Genomic DNA, 13,894 nt, shown 5'->3' with positions numbered 1-13,894 from the left:
ACTCTCATACACTCTCCTCGTTAGTCTCTCTCTCTCTCTCTCCATCCTCTCCACATGGCCAAACAACCTCAATGTATTAACCTTAAGCCATCATCCACCCACTTAGTGTACCGGTACGGTAGTGGTAGCTTATTCTAGGGTAGCTCTACAATGAGTGGCAAGCCAAATTACTTCCTGTACACCGGAAAATCATTTACAACGCTGCCGGTGGGTGGTAACCTCATAACCAACCAACACGTGTTCCCTATGTGACAACAAGTGGGTTGGCAGAGGGTTAGTGCCACTCCCCGGAATACAACTAACTAAAAATACAAACAAGATTTCTTACTATAATACCAGGTGCACTAAAAATCTTATATACATTCCAAGCTATAAGATGCAAGAAATACAAAGCTCCTTCACAAAAAAGGAAAACAATGCAAATACAAGCATGAAATGTGAAGTTCCTTTACAAAAAATTAAAATAATGCTAATACAAAAGCTAATAATATGCAAATAACTTCTACTTCAGCACCAAAACCACTGGTACATTCTCATTTATTCTTAGTTAATTTCTTTCATATCTTCCAAGACACATTCCAATTACAAGGAGTGAAAATAAGTGGTAAGTAAGCATACAATAAACCACAGGTAATATTACTGGGCATACATCAGGAAGTAATGAAATAAACCCAAATACAAAAACTGAATACAGTACACAAAATGAACAATTACCAAACCTTTTAAAATCAAGAGCACTGACCTGTTTTCAAGGGATGTGAAGGGATAGTTGCACTGGTTTAGGATGGCCAGAGTTGAATGGAACTCCTGGTCACTTTGAAGGTACAGCCGCAAGCTCTCTGGCCAGGTGAGTGGATCGATGAAGTACAGGATGACATTTATTGAGTCCTTCTGGTCAAGGGGGCCAAAGTGCGTCTGTTGGGAGTCCTCCTCTCGGATTAGTGCTTTCAGCAAGGACATGTGGACTTCAGCCAGCAGTGAGCTCTGTTCTTCGGCCATTAAAGCTGCACAGAAGTCCTCAAATCGCATTGGTGAGAGGCGGACCAGTGTGCGAAAATGCCGCAGCACTTCATATATACCAACAGCCCTCAGAACATATGCATGTGGGAGTAACAGGTCATCTGATGACTTTGGCAAATCCAAAGATGGGTACTGGCGATCCTGGAGCCACACAGGTATTGGAGTGAGTGGCCGGGATGCAAACAATATCTGATTTGGCGTCCCACCATTAGTGCTAAAGCTGGACACTGATGCCTCCTCATCTGACATACCCCCATCCTCATCATCATCTTCAAACTCTACATCCCCCTCACTCCCGCTTTTATAGTCACTCTCATCCTTATCTGACAGCTCCTCAAATTCGAAGTCAGAGCCATAGAGGTATTCTGACTCCTTGTCATCAATATCTGGGTTGTATCCTCTCTTATTTTTCCCCTTACCACTGTTCAGAGAGCTGCTCCGATCTTCACTTAAGGAAGGTGAGCACGACCTGGAGTGATTACTCTCCTCCTCTTGGTCCAATAAGTATCTGGGCTTTTTAATTACTCTTGTTATGCTATTTCTCATTTTCATTTCTGATCCATAGCTTAACACGGGCGTAGAGCGTGGTCGCCCTCTTTTTCTCTTTCTTTCGGACATTTTTAATGGTTCCAGGGGCCTGGCCACCTGTACAGTGCCCGCTGGATCTACTAATCAAGGTAAACACAAACAAACCAACACGACTGACATCTCTCGCATCGTCTTCAAATTATCCCAAACCTCGGCGCCATTTTTCATTGCAAGGTCACGTGACCTACCTCATCTTTCTCGTATTTGTTCCTTTCATGGTCACCCGAGCACACTCCCTACACCTATAATAGCCCACAACTTCACTTATGTTCAACGGTATTTAGTAATTGGCGCGAATATAGGGTAACTATGGAGGTAACGCTTTGTTTCCCGGGAAATACAGACTCGGCCGTCTGCCATGGCTTCGCAAACAACAATTTGAGAGCGGCGCTGTGATTGGTCCCCGTCTGTCCCCGCCATGACAAGTACCATTTGGATATATTTTGTTTGTGTTCCGTAAATGGCATATTAGAGACACAGGGCACCGTGATTGAGTGAGTTAAGCGATATATGAACATTTAAATTCACATTAGAATACATTACGCCGTTTACAAGGACACACACAAAAAGTAAAGGCAGACGCTATTCTCCACAACTACCAATGGCAGGCATCCATGCAAACCAGTTAGGCAACAGGTTGTGTTATGACATTACCCATACATTGAAGACAGATAAGGTGATCAAGTTTGAACCCCAATAAAAATTTAGTAACTTTTTATATCTTTGGTATATTTTTTCTCACTTTACGTAAGAAAGTATCAATCTCGAAGTTTCAGATTTCTCGGATGGTCCACCAAAACAAATGAACTCACGGTAAGTAAAAGCGCATACACATATGTTATTCGCTTTATAGGGAATACATATGCCTTGCATGGCTGCACCGCATTGCAAAGCAGTAAGCAATGTTTTTTTTTTTTTTTAATACACGGAATACTAAGACAGTACACTGATCCGTTTTAACAACAGCCAAGAAGCAATCCAACTGCACTAATGACGTTGCTATGTCACTTATAAACTCCTGAACCCTTTCATGTAAAGAGGTCCTCGGGTTTATCAACTATGTATTTGTTCCGCTTTCCTCATATTTTCCTGAGCACCAGGCGGAGGTAAAGAGGACGTGGATTCTGACGTCATGTTTTCGTTAATAGCAAGTACGAATATGATGAAAAATGAGAAAATTTAACATGTCCAGGTAGTTCTTATTTAAGATATGATCAAGAATTCGAAGTAATAACTAAATCCAGGAGTGGGGTCACAGTTAATCATTTTCTGCCTACAGCTTAGGAAGACTTCCTCCTCAAACGATTAATGAGTCCTGTTTAATCAACTCAGGAGTGGTAACACTTTAACGCCTGACAATTTCATTCAACATAGGGAAATCTATACTCCCAGAAGAGTTTAACAATTTAATAAACAAGCTGAACTAAGCATCTCATACAGCACGGAACGCCGATGCATGCACTTAAGTGTTCTGCTTTCCCAAAGTGAGCAGCAGTTGAATCTATGAATAACCACAGGGGGGCCAAAGAATTTATCTGAGAAAAGACACATAGCCGTAAGTTGGGATACAGAACCGTGATCAACACAAATGTAGTTATTACAAATTCTTATAGGTATCCCTTGAAAGACTGGTTTTCTATGATAAATGCGATCTAGAAGGTAACCTAATATATTTCTGCTCTTCACTCCCAAGATACGTATATACTTTGTTGATCCCATCACCAGTAATAAGCTGCGACTTGTGCTCTCGAAAGACACGGCAATTGTCCCGGGTGATGACGGGAAGTCACGCTAAGACCCTGCTCAGCTTCCTGGCAATCAGGGTCGTACCTAGATATTTGAGGGCCCAGGGGGCTAGGTGCTTTGCGAGGCCCCTCTCCTGGGGATGGGCCCCGCAAAGAACCTAGCCCCCCCATTAAGTCTCAAACCTTATCTACCTCAGTCGGGACTGTCGGGATGATAATATATATATATATATATAAAATAAAAAGCTTATAATTTTTAAGTTTTTCTTTGGGCCTCTCCTCAACTGGGGGCCCGGGGACAGTTTCAAACACCCCCCCCCTCCGCCTCCCCCTCAGGTACACCACTGCTGCCAATCTTTTACTCACACTGTTCATCTTCGTCTTTGTAAATGCACTCTGCGGGAGGAGCGGACCCTGCACTGTCATCCCAGTCCCAAAGCATTATTTCCCTGATTTCCTTCCTGTTTCCCGCACTTTCTGTGTCTGCAAAGTCCTCGAGAACCTTGGCTAGGCTCAATGGTTTTGTTAGGGATCAGCTCTTTCTCCTCACCGATTTTTGGTTTTCTCGCAGGTTGTAACACACAACATTGCATTGCAAATTACTTTCACACCCCACAGTCTCTTACTGCACAACCTTAATGACTTCAAAGCTATATTCGATGTTGCAAACCGGTATGTAATACCTGGGTGTCTCTGGCCACCTCTTCTGTTGGTTTGATGCTTCCTATCTAATCGCCACTCTCGGGTCTTGTTCTGTGGTATGATCAGTGATTACCGACCTTTCAGTGTCGTCTTCTCTGAGGGTGAGGTCCCTAACCTTCCCTTTTCAATCTTCTCATGAACCGACTCCTCCGCCCTCTTGGTTCTCTCCCCAGTTCCTCTCTAGTGTTAACTTTTGTTGATATATGCAACCATTCCCCATCCCCTACCACACTTCAGCATCTGTAGTTAAGTTTGGTCAAGCTGCCTCTGCCTGTGGGTTAATCATCAACATATATACCAAAACCAAACTATTTACTAGCTCTGCCACTCACGGTCTTGTCTACTCGTATAGGCTATCTATACAACCATCAACCTTCTCGGCTCCCATCTGAAAGTGGTACAGGACTATACATATCGGAGTATCCCTTTCTCTTGCCACTTTAACCTCTCCAAATTTGTCTCCACCATCTGCACCCGCCTCCTCAACAGACCTGACCTCGGTATCCCCACTGATAGCTCGTAGGAAATCAGTATCCCTATTGCATTCCTATTCGTTACTCCTCGCCCTCCACCTCCCCTCTCCTAGCACTACTCCCGACCCCATCAGGAGCACATCCTCGATCTCAGGCTCTCCTTTGTTTGGATTCCAGCCCATGTTGGCCACACCTAACATGAACAGGTAGATAGCCTGCCCCGGACTGCCTGCAGCCTCCTCCATGGCATTAGCCTCCCTGTGCCCATGCCGACTGTCCGATGTCATATGCACTGAGTGATTTCATGCTAGAGGTTCACATTCCGTTCAGTGCATATGTGTCAGTCACAGTGCTCATGCTCAGTACCATGAAGATGGCTTGTGCATGGCTCCCATGCTACAAGTATCTGGTTGTAATTTTCAAAGTTACGCCGTACGTGGCACTAATACATCGTAATATGTGGTAGCAAGATAGCTCGACGGCCTTTCTTCGGTCAGAAAACTACAAAGTCGAAACAGGCAGGTTCAAATGTATGTCTCATTGCAGGGACGTGTTTTCAGTTCTATCCAAGCACGTATCGCGGACATGTTAGAACTTAGTGGTGTGAATGTCATGTTCCCTGAGTACTCCATACTGGAAGTGAGTGTTAGCACTCTGCCCAGTGGGTACTTACTGCATGAAGAAGTTGCGGCATGTTGTATCCATATATAGAGAGCACACAAGTACCGCATGCATGCTCAGACTTCGCGTTTGTAACAGGAGAATCCTTCAAGACAGTAACATGGAGGATCTAGTCCTGGGTACTGGTGCTGAACGTCCCACTAGCGTCACCATTCAGCACTATGGCAACCATCGTGGGATGAAACCCATCTACGGCAAGCGCCCCACCCTAACCCGACTCAGCGTGTCTGTAGCCTGCATTTGCCTGAGGTTTCGCTCCCTCGGGGAAGTTACTCCAAGACCAGTGACCAACAAGCCCTTCGGATATTGTAGTGCTCTCAAGGCTGACTTATTATCCTATCACATCAACAATTCCCTCGCTGTTGAGCATGAATGCGGTACGTGTGTACTTTCTGTATATGGATACCACATGTCGCAAGTTCTTCATGCAGTAAGTACCCACTGGGCAGAGTGCTAACACTCACATCCAGTATGGAGTACCCAATGCACATGACATTGACACCACCAAGTTCGAACATGTCAGCGAAACGTGCTTTGATTAGAACTGAAAACAATGTCACTGCAATGAGACTTTTATACATTTGCACCTCCCTGTTTCGACTTCGTAGTTATCTGACAAGAAAAGCCATCGAGCTATCTTGCTACCACATATTACGATGTATTAGCCCCCCCCCCGTGTGTGTGTGTGTGTGTGTGTGTGTGTGTGTGTGTGTGTGTGTGTGTGTGTGTGTGTGTGTGTGTGTGTGTGTGTGTGTGTGTGTGTGTGTGTGTGTGTGTGTGTGTGAGAGAGAGAGAGAGAGAGAGAGAGAGAGAGAGAGAGTATAATACATTCTCTTCATATATACGTTTACTTACATTTTGATGTTACCATGGGTCACTCCATCAAAAGATAAGAGGGTAATAGCTCTTGTTCTATCCTCTCTCATCCACTTTGACATCTAGGTTGGGTTGTACGTGTAATTCTGAAGTCCGTTATTATTATTATTATTATTATTATTATTATTATTACTACTACTACTACTACTACTACTACTGCTAGTACTACTACTTCGCGTGTTCAAGGAGGAGTGAGGGCAAGAGAGAATGGCGTAGTGAAGTTATACGAAGTGGAGCAGTACAGAGGTAATGCAGTACAGTGAAGACAGGGAAATACACTGAAGCTTGTGAAGTACAGTGAAAGCTGAGACACACAGTGAAGGTATGGAAGTTCAAGGACGGTGACAACAGGGTAACATAATGAAGGAAGGAAAGCAAAGCGAACACACGGTAACATACTGAAAGAATGAAAACAGTGAAAATACGGAAGAACAGTGAAGATATATAGAGATTAAAAACAAGCGCATTGAAACTGTGGGATTACTAGATGATGAAGAACATCAATGTTTGCGAGACAAAAAAAAAAAAAAAAAAAAAAAACAGCCAAGGCAGGCCCCCAGAGTCTTGGTACAGGTCTTTGTTAAGGCTCCCGTACCATAACATTCCCAAAAGAGGATGCTTCACAAAGGAGTTGTTCGAAGGGGGGGGGGGAGTAGGAGCAATAAATAATAACTTATTTCGACTGTATCATAAAGTATGTTCAGTTAAGATTGCATTATATAGTATGTTCAGTGCTATCTATAATATGTCGTCTTTGTTGAGTATCTGAAAATGGGCTGAGGCCTCAAATTATTGGTTTTCAATTTTGACTCTAACTGGCATTGAAATATTACTGTAATGGAGCTCGGGGAGGTGGCTATGATTTTGATTCACGACAATATGTGAATCAAACAGCGAGCTGTTATAGTCTGCTACGCACCTCTCAGTTATAAAAAAAAAAAAAAAAAAAAAAAAAAAAAAAAAAATCCTGGACAATTTTTGACATCTAAAGTCCCCATGGGAGGATTTTAAAAGGACATAAAAGAGGACATGTCAGGGAAATGGTAACCCTAGTCTTTGAGAAGACGGGTTCTTTGATAATCTGAGCCCGGTATTACGTGAAGAGTGTGAAGCCCTGATTACTGACATAATCAGTGCTCCTGTGAATATGATACTGCTATTATTGCCAGCCTACATACCCAAAGTTGTAGGTTCACTGATGGCAGGTTTATAAATGATATCCGAGTGTTCCAAGCATAGCATTAGATTGTCTTGGTTAGTCGACAACAGTTTTACCAAAAAGTTTGTGCCTCGAAGGTCTCCATTGTTATCCATATGTTGCAGCGCTACAACAGCAAACCGGATGAGGTTCGCTTTTACTGCAGCAAAACATTTACAAGGGAAAAGCTGCTACATTCTCAGATAGTTAGAAAATATAACTGCGAGGCAAATAAACGACAGGAAAATGGGTTTTTGAATCCATACATCACTTAAATTTAAGCTCACAGAGTCACAAGGTCAAGAGCCTCAAGGACAAGCAGTTCGCAATCGAGATCAAACTAGGAGGAATAATACTCTGGTGGAAAAATCAATTAACCACCAAAACAGCACAGCAAGGATCGAACATACCAGCTCCTAGATGCTCCCTCATACAGAACTGGGAAGCATTGTCGTCTTTCGCCTTTGCCCCACTTGAGAAAAAAAAAAATCCTGAAAACGCTACTGAACATACACATACATAATAAACACTCACACACACACACACACACACACACACACACACACACATAGTCGTCATCATTCAGGTACACACTCATGTATTCTCTGCCACACGATTATCAGATCATTTTACACTCAGCTTTACACTCTCTCTCTCTCTCTCTCTCTCTCTCTCTCTCTCTCTCTCTCTCTCTCTCTCTCTCGCTCTCTCTCTCTCAAGGATGCCAGTTAGCTTTCATAGTTTCCGATGCTGAATGGGTTGGAAAGCGCTTAAGATAGATAGATAGATAGATGGACATATAGACAGATAGATATATAGGTGAATAGATAGACAGATAGATAAATAGATGGATATATAGGTAGATAGAAAGAGGGGAATATGCAAGTGTGTGTGTGTGTGTGTGTGTGTGTGTGTGTGTGTGTGTGTGTGTGTGTGTGTTCTGGTATAGTTTTCACCCCTTCATGACGATTACGTATTATTATTATATATTTTTTTCTGCCTCCAGAGATGTTCCTCAAGTTCGCCCCTTGTGTGTGGGCGATAAGGAGATTAAAGTTTTGATCCGATATTAACCAAACTCAGTAGAAGTAATTCGACCTGGGAACGAACTTTTTTTTTTTTTTTGAACAATAAGTCGAAGGTCAAGGTCACTGGGCAAGATCAATTTAAAGTTTTTATCTAATTTAAATAAAATCTTGTTGAAAGGTTGGGAAAAGGCAAGAATAAAAAGGATTCGATTTTGAGCACAGTCAGTCAAAGATTAAGGTTACAAGGGAAGCTCAAAAGTTCAGGTCAAACGACAAAGTAAACTCAAACAATTCTGATCTGATCTGAACCAAATTTGATGGTATGGGTTCGGGAAGAATGAGGTGATCCATTTTTGAGCGTAATGAGTCAAAAGTCAAGGTCGCAAAGCCCTTAACCCAGCTGGTGGGTGCGGGGCTGCAATCTGTGAATACCCTACACTTTTTGTTTATTCATGCTACCGACATTCCCTATTTTTGTCGCCAGCGTTGCAAGATGCCCGGAATATAAAAGCTGAATGTACATTTTCACTGCAGCCAAACCCTTAATACTACAGCATATATGCATACCAAACCGCACCACAAGGCCAGTTCATCTCACCTTTTTCTTCGTCTCCCGCGTCTATTTCTTTAGCCTTTCCCCCGACACTTTCATTTTGGAGGGGGTATTTTGATATAAAATTTCCTTGCACTTAGGCCACTGTTCTTACATCACCAATTCTCGTAAGGTTCCAGCCCATCCCACCCATTCCTTAATTCGCCAGGTCAATTTCTTAACCCCCCTTTGACGATATCATGATGCGACGCAGTTTACGTGGTCGACGATAGCTCTTGCTCGGCTCAACTCCTCGTCGTGAAGGGATTAACTGAGCTTGGAAAATATTACCCCTTATCTGTAGTCGTCACCTTCCTTATCTACAGCTTGATACGCCGCAGACGGAAGCAGGATCCGTATTTATCAAGGACCTTCTTCAATTTGCATAGACGAGTTTCGGCAGCACACCAGAAAATGTGTGTGTGTTTTTTTAAGGTATTGTACTGTTTCACTTTTTTATTCACCCTAGGAGGGTTAAGTGAATGATATAGCCGTATGAGTCATGAATCTTACAGGCTACACAAGGTAAGTTCAAGAAAGTCTGTAAATATAAAATCTTGGCGGGAAAATCCACACATTTTCACGAGAGGGAAGACTAGGCATTTCCTCTCAACCACTATGGCTGGTTTATTTACATCTGACGGAACTGGGCCATTTCTTGATTGTAATAGTAATTCGGGGTAGCACGAAAGTGGATGAGCCTTAATTATGAGGTAGGAATAAGTCTCCTTGGTTACTAGTCAAATCCACCCTCAAATCTTGCTACACGGCCATCAACTGAGCTTAAGGGTCTTGGAATCTTTGTCAGGTTAGATTAAACGCACTATAACACCTTCAGTATGAGTGATGCCTTGTTTATTTTAGTTTTATTTCATTCAATTTAGGACAGGCCTCTCGTACTGAAGGAGTTTTTATTTTTTTTTATATAAACCCGCCCCTCAACCCAACCTGAAAATTCTAAGCTCAATAAAACTGTCAGGCGATGGCAATGAAAAAGAAAAAAGTTCAGTGGGAGAGTAAATAAAATCTGATCAGCTGCTTAGATTTAAAAAAAAAAATACATTGGAATTGGCAGCCTCATACATTTTCTTAACAATTTATTGTCTATTCTGCATATTCAAATTCTCTTTTGCTATATACCTTTTTCATTATTTTTTCACTTTGCCTCAACAGCCTACAAGAGGACAAAGAGGTATAATATGCAAAATGTACCGCCGAGAAAAATGGGGTTCGAAGCCTCCTATATCACCTAAATCACAGCCCGATAAGTGACACATAAGGGGTAAGGACGTAAACGGAAGTAAGGCATGAAATGTTACACATTTTTTACCATAATGTTGACTATGGCACTTCCCTCAGTTACCGAGCGTCTATAAAATCTAATCCTGTGCTTACGAAACTGGTAGATTAGGAGCAAAGACACAAGGCGTGGCAAAGCGGGAAATTTATAGCTTTGACGACAGCATAGACTATGGCACTTCCTCCCAGTTACCATGAGTCAGTATAATTTGATCCGATGGTGAGGTATATAGTGAGGCAACTGAGGAACTGAGGCTTCAATTACAGTCTGTCACTTGTCCTGCGCTGAGGAGAGAAGTGAAAGAATCCAAGAACGAACGCAATGCAGTACGCACAGTAAGTGTCTACTCTTGTTTGGTTTCAACAGTTTGTAGCATGATAGCATCTGTTTTCGGGGCTGCATATTCAATAAACTGTTTTGCATGTTTGACTAATAATAATTTCGACCATAGTTTGTCTAAAAAAAACATGTTACAACAGTCACTTGTTCGAAAACTGCTCTGCAGACATACACTTGCAGTCTATGAATAAAAAGAGGGCTGAAATGATTCAGGTCTTGTGTCATACCATTTGGATTACCAAGGCACGGAGTCACCGTGACTTAGTACCAAAGTTATTATGCTGGCCTCCCTTAACTGCAATGCACTTGAGCTTGGGGTCGAATCCAGTCATGGCAATCATTTAAACTATGTGCTCTATAGTGTGTTACTTCGTAAGCTAAGTAGACGCTGTTCCCTGTCGGTTCATATTAATAACATATAAACTCTAAAACAAATAAACACACACACACACACACACACACACACACACACACACACACACACACACACACACACACACACACACACACACACACACGCACGCTCGCTCGCGCGCGCGCACTAGACATTCTTTCCAAATTAGTACTTAGCGAACATAGGGAAGAATGGAGGTCATGATTAGAATCAATTCGGTCAATTTGCAGAAAGGCAAAGATATGCGTGATGGCGGTGATGGTCGGTGGAAGTGTTGGCATCCCGAAGTACAGAAATGACACTTGATAAGGCACTTCAACCATAAACATATCTTTCCTCTTGCAGATTTGTGAAGATATGCCTGATGACCGTGGTGGTGGGTGTCAGCGTTGGCATCCCGAGGTACAACACAGCGCCTCCTGAGATCTCGTCCTTCTGCCCTGTTCCCCCCGGCGAGTTCCCCCTCCTGCTGCCCAACCCTCTGGACTGCGGCTCGTACTACATGTGCACCTGGGATACCGCCCTGCTCATGTACTGCCCACAGGGACTTCATTTTAATGCAGAATTAAAGACCTGCGACAGTCCGAAACCTGGGATGTGTGTGACTCTTCCACCCGCTGCCACAACACCTGCAGCTAATGCCACCACACCTGCGTCCAGTACCACCACATCTGCGTCTAATACCATCACACCTACAGCAAATACTACCACACCTGGTCTTAATACCACAACACCTGCGCTTAATACAACCACACCTGCACCTAACAAAACCACACTCACAACCACCACCCACCCAAAGCACCCCTCAAATGTCCCCCTTCTACGGTCAGACTTAATCACAGCTCCCCCTGAGATCGCAGCCAAGTGCCCGCCTTACAACCCTGACACAACTACCCTCATCCCAGACCCGACGGATTGCTCTCGCTACTACGCCTGTGTGAACAACGGTCAGGCGGTACTCATGCACTGTCCCCCGGGCCTCTTGTTCAACGCGGACCTGCAAGTGTGTGATTTCCCTTACAACGTTGACTGCAATCCTGTGACTCTTACTACGACCACGACCACTACTACCACCACAAAAACGACTACTACTCCTGCTGCTAATACAACTGCTACTGCTACTACTTCTGATGGCAGAGACTGACCAACTGCTCTTTTGGTCAACATCGCTATTTATGCTTAGACTGCAAGTGTACTACTTCCCTCACAACGTTAACTGCAATCCCGTGACTGCTACTGTTCCACACATTTCTCCTGCCACTACCACTGCTAGCACCACTCCTGCTGCCAATACAAATGCTGTTGCTACAGTCCTAAGACTTACACTGCCACTACTGCTGCTGCTACTCCTAAGACTTCCACTACCACTGCTGCTGCTTATACAACTGCTGCTGCTACTATATACTATATACTATAAACTCCTTATGCCACGAAATGACTAAATACTCATTTAGCCAACATCACTATTTATATTTAGACAGCAAGTTTTGTACTGTCACACTATCACAGTAAGAACGACTTCTCCAGTCAGGTTAGTACTATTATTATCACAAGAATGGGATTTTTCCTGTGTTCACGACGTTTGCTCTTTCCCGTGCACTGTGAACGCGATTCGACCTGACGAAGATACTGGCGGGAGTCGCTACGTAAAGCAGAGCTACGACCATCTCTTGGTTGTTACGATTGCTCCACACCTTTGCTCTGTTTCTAACATAGGGTTTTGACTTACGTCATCAACCTGAATGACGAAGACAGCAACTTAAGTATTGAACCGAAGGTACACGGAGCCTCGGAAAAAGAAATATATTTTTATATCTGGAATTATCAATGCACGGAAAAGTCGATACACAGCTCCTATTGTGTACAAAGATGACGTTGAGCAGGAATAGAGATGCATTATCCTAGAAAATTATAATAGTTGTTGAAGATGCGTACTTAATGGCCAACTTGTCAAATGACTGGGATGTGCTTCCTGGGAAAAGTTACCTAGGCATTGTTCATTAGCTGATGTTTTCACCAAGCCCATACACAAGCGATGATATCAAAAGTTATGAAAGTCTTGAAGCTAACAATCACATGTATCTTGGGTGGACGTCAAGGCATTAGGCCTACTTGCAAATAGTGTACGCTGACTTGGACCAAAGGGTCTGGCTGGGGGAGCGGGAGGGTCCCCCAGGCCCCCCAGGCTCCTCCATACCTAACTTCGGTCACTGATGGACCTACTTTGGAAGCCCCATTTCTGAAGACCTGGAGCCACTATCTCACGTGTGTTATCATGGCGTCTATCACTAAAATGAGAGAGGAACATTTTAGGATGGGAGAAAAACATCTTTACTTACCTGAGACAAACTGAGCTAAGCAGATCCTGAAAGTATCCAAAATTCAGTCAAGTATGCCATAGGCGCGTCTTCAGTTTTAAAATGTTTTCTCTCCGATTTCGGATTATCTTTAGTAACCTGCAATACTGTCAGTGTTTCTTTCGATCCTTCCTATTACGACAGCCATGGACGCTGCAAGACTTCGCCAGTTTTTTCACGCTAAGAATAAAAGATACTAAGCTTCGCGTGCTGTTTACTTCCTTTATAATATGCATATGTCTGATGATGTCACGTGAAAACCCTCTGTTGGTAATTCATACAAAAATATGTAATACTGTTCAATTTCCATTCTTTTATGTAAACACTTGTGATTAAATGTAAAATGTATATAAGTAAAGTGGTACCATCTATTTTCGCTCTGAAGATGTTTTCTGTATAACCCTTAACGTCACCTCTTCAATAAACCATGTATCATATCACGCTGGTTTTGCTGTCCATCATTAAATTCAAAGAGAGAGAGAGAGAGAGAGAGGTATGGAAAGGCACATACATAAATACGTAAATATATGTACGTACATAGGTGGATACAGAAAGGCATATAACTACGTAGATAAACAGATAGATAGATACAGACAATTAG

At 43.0% G+C, this 13,894-nt stretch overlaps 1 protein-coding gene across 1 annotated transcript in view; it reads right to left on the bottom strand.

The window, feature by feature from the left end:
• E(bx) (nucleosome-remodeling factor subunit NURF301 E(bx)) overlaps nt 1-1,952 on the bottom strand; it is a 126,104-nt gene extending 124,152 nt beyond the window's left edge. Inside the window, exon 1 of the mRNA XM_080280600.1 lies at nt 743-1,952. Within this exon, the coding sequence (XP_080136726.1) occupies nt 743-1,638 (896 nt within the window). The 5' untranslated portion in view covers nt 1,639-1,952. The remainder of the gene's footprint in view (nt 1-742) is intronic.
• Between the last annotated feature and the right edge of the window lie 11,942 nt (nt 1,953-13,894).

The sequence above is a fragment of the Coenobita brevimanus genome, chromosome 85 (genome assembly GCF_032717465.1).
Source record: "Coenobita brevimanus isolate Jiangsu-jjx chromosome 85, ASM3271746v2, whole genome shotgun sequence".
Taxonomy (NCBI): domain Eukaryota; kingdom Metazoa; phylum Arthropoda; class Malacostraca; order Decapoda; family Coenobitidae; genus Coenobita; species Coenobita brevimanus.
Note: the sequence above shows the minus strand (reverse complement) of the source record. Positions and strands in the feature narration are given on the sequence as shown.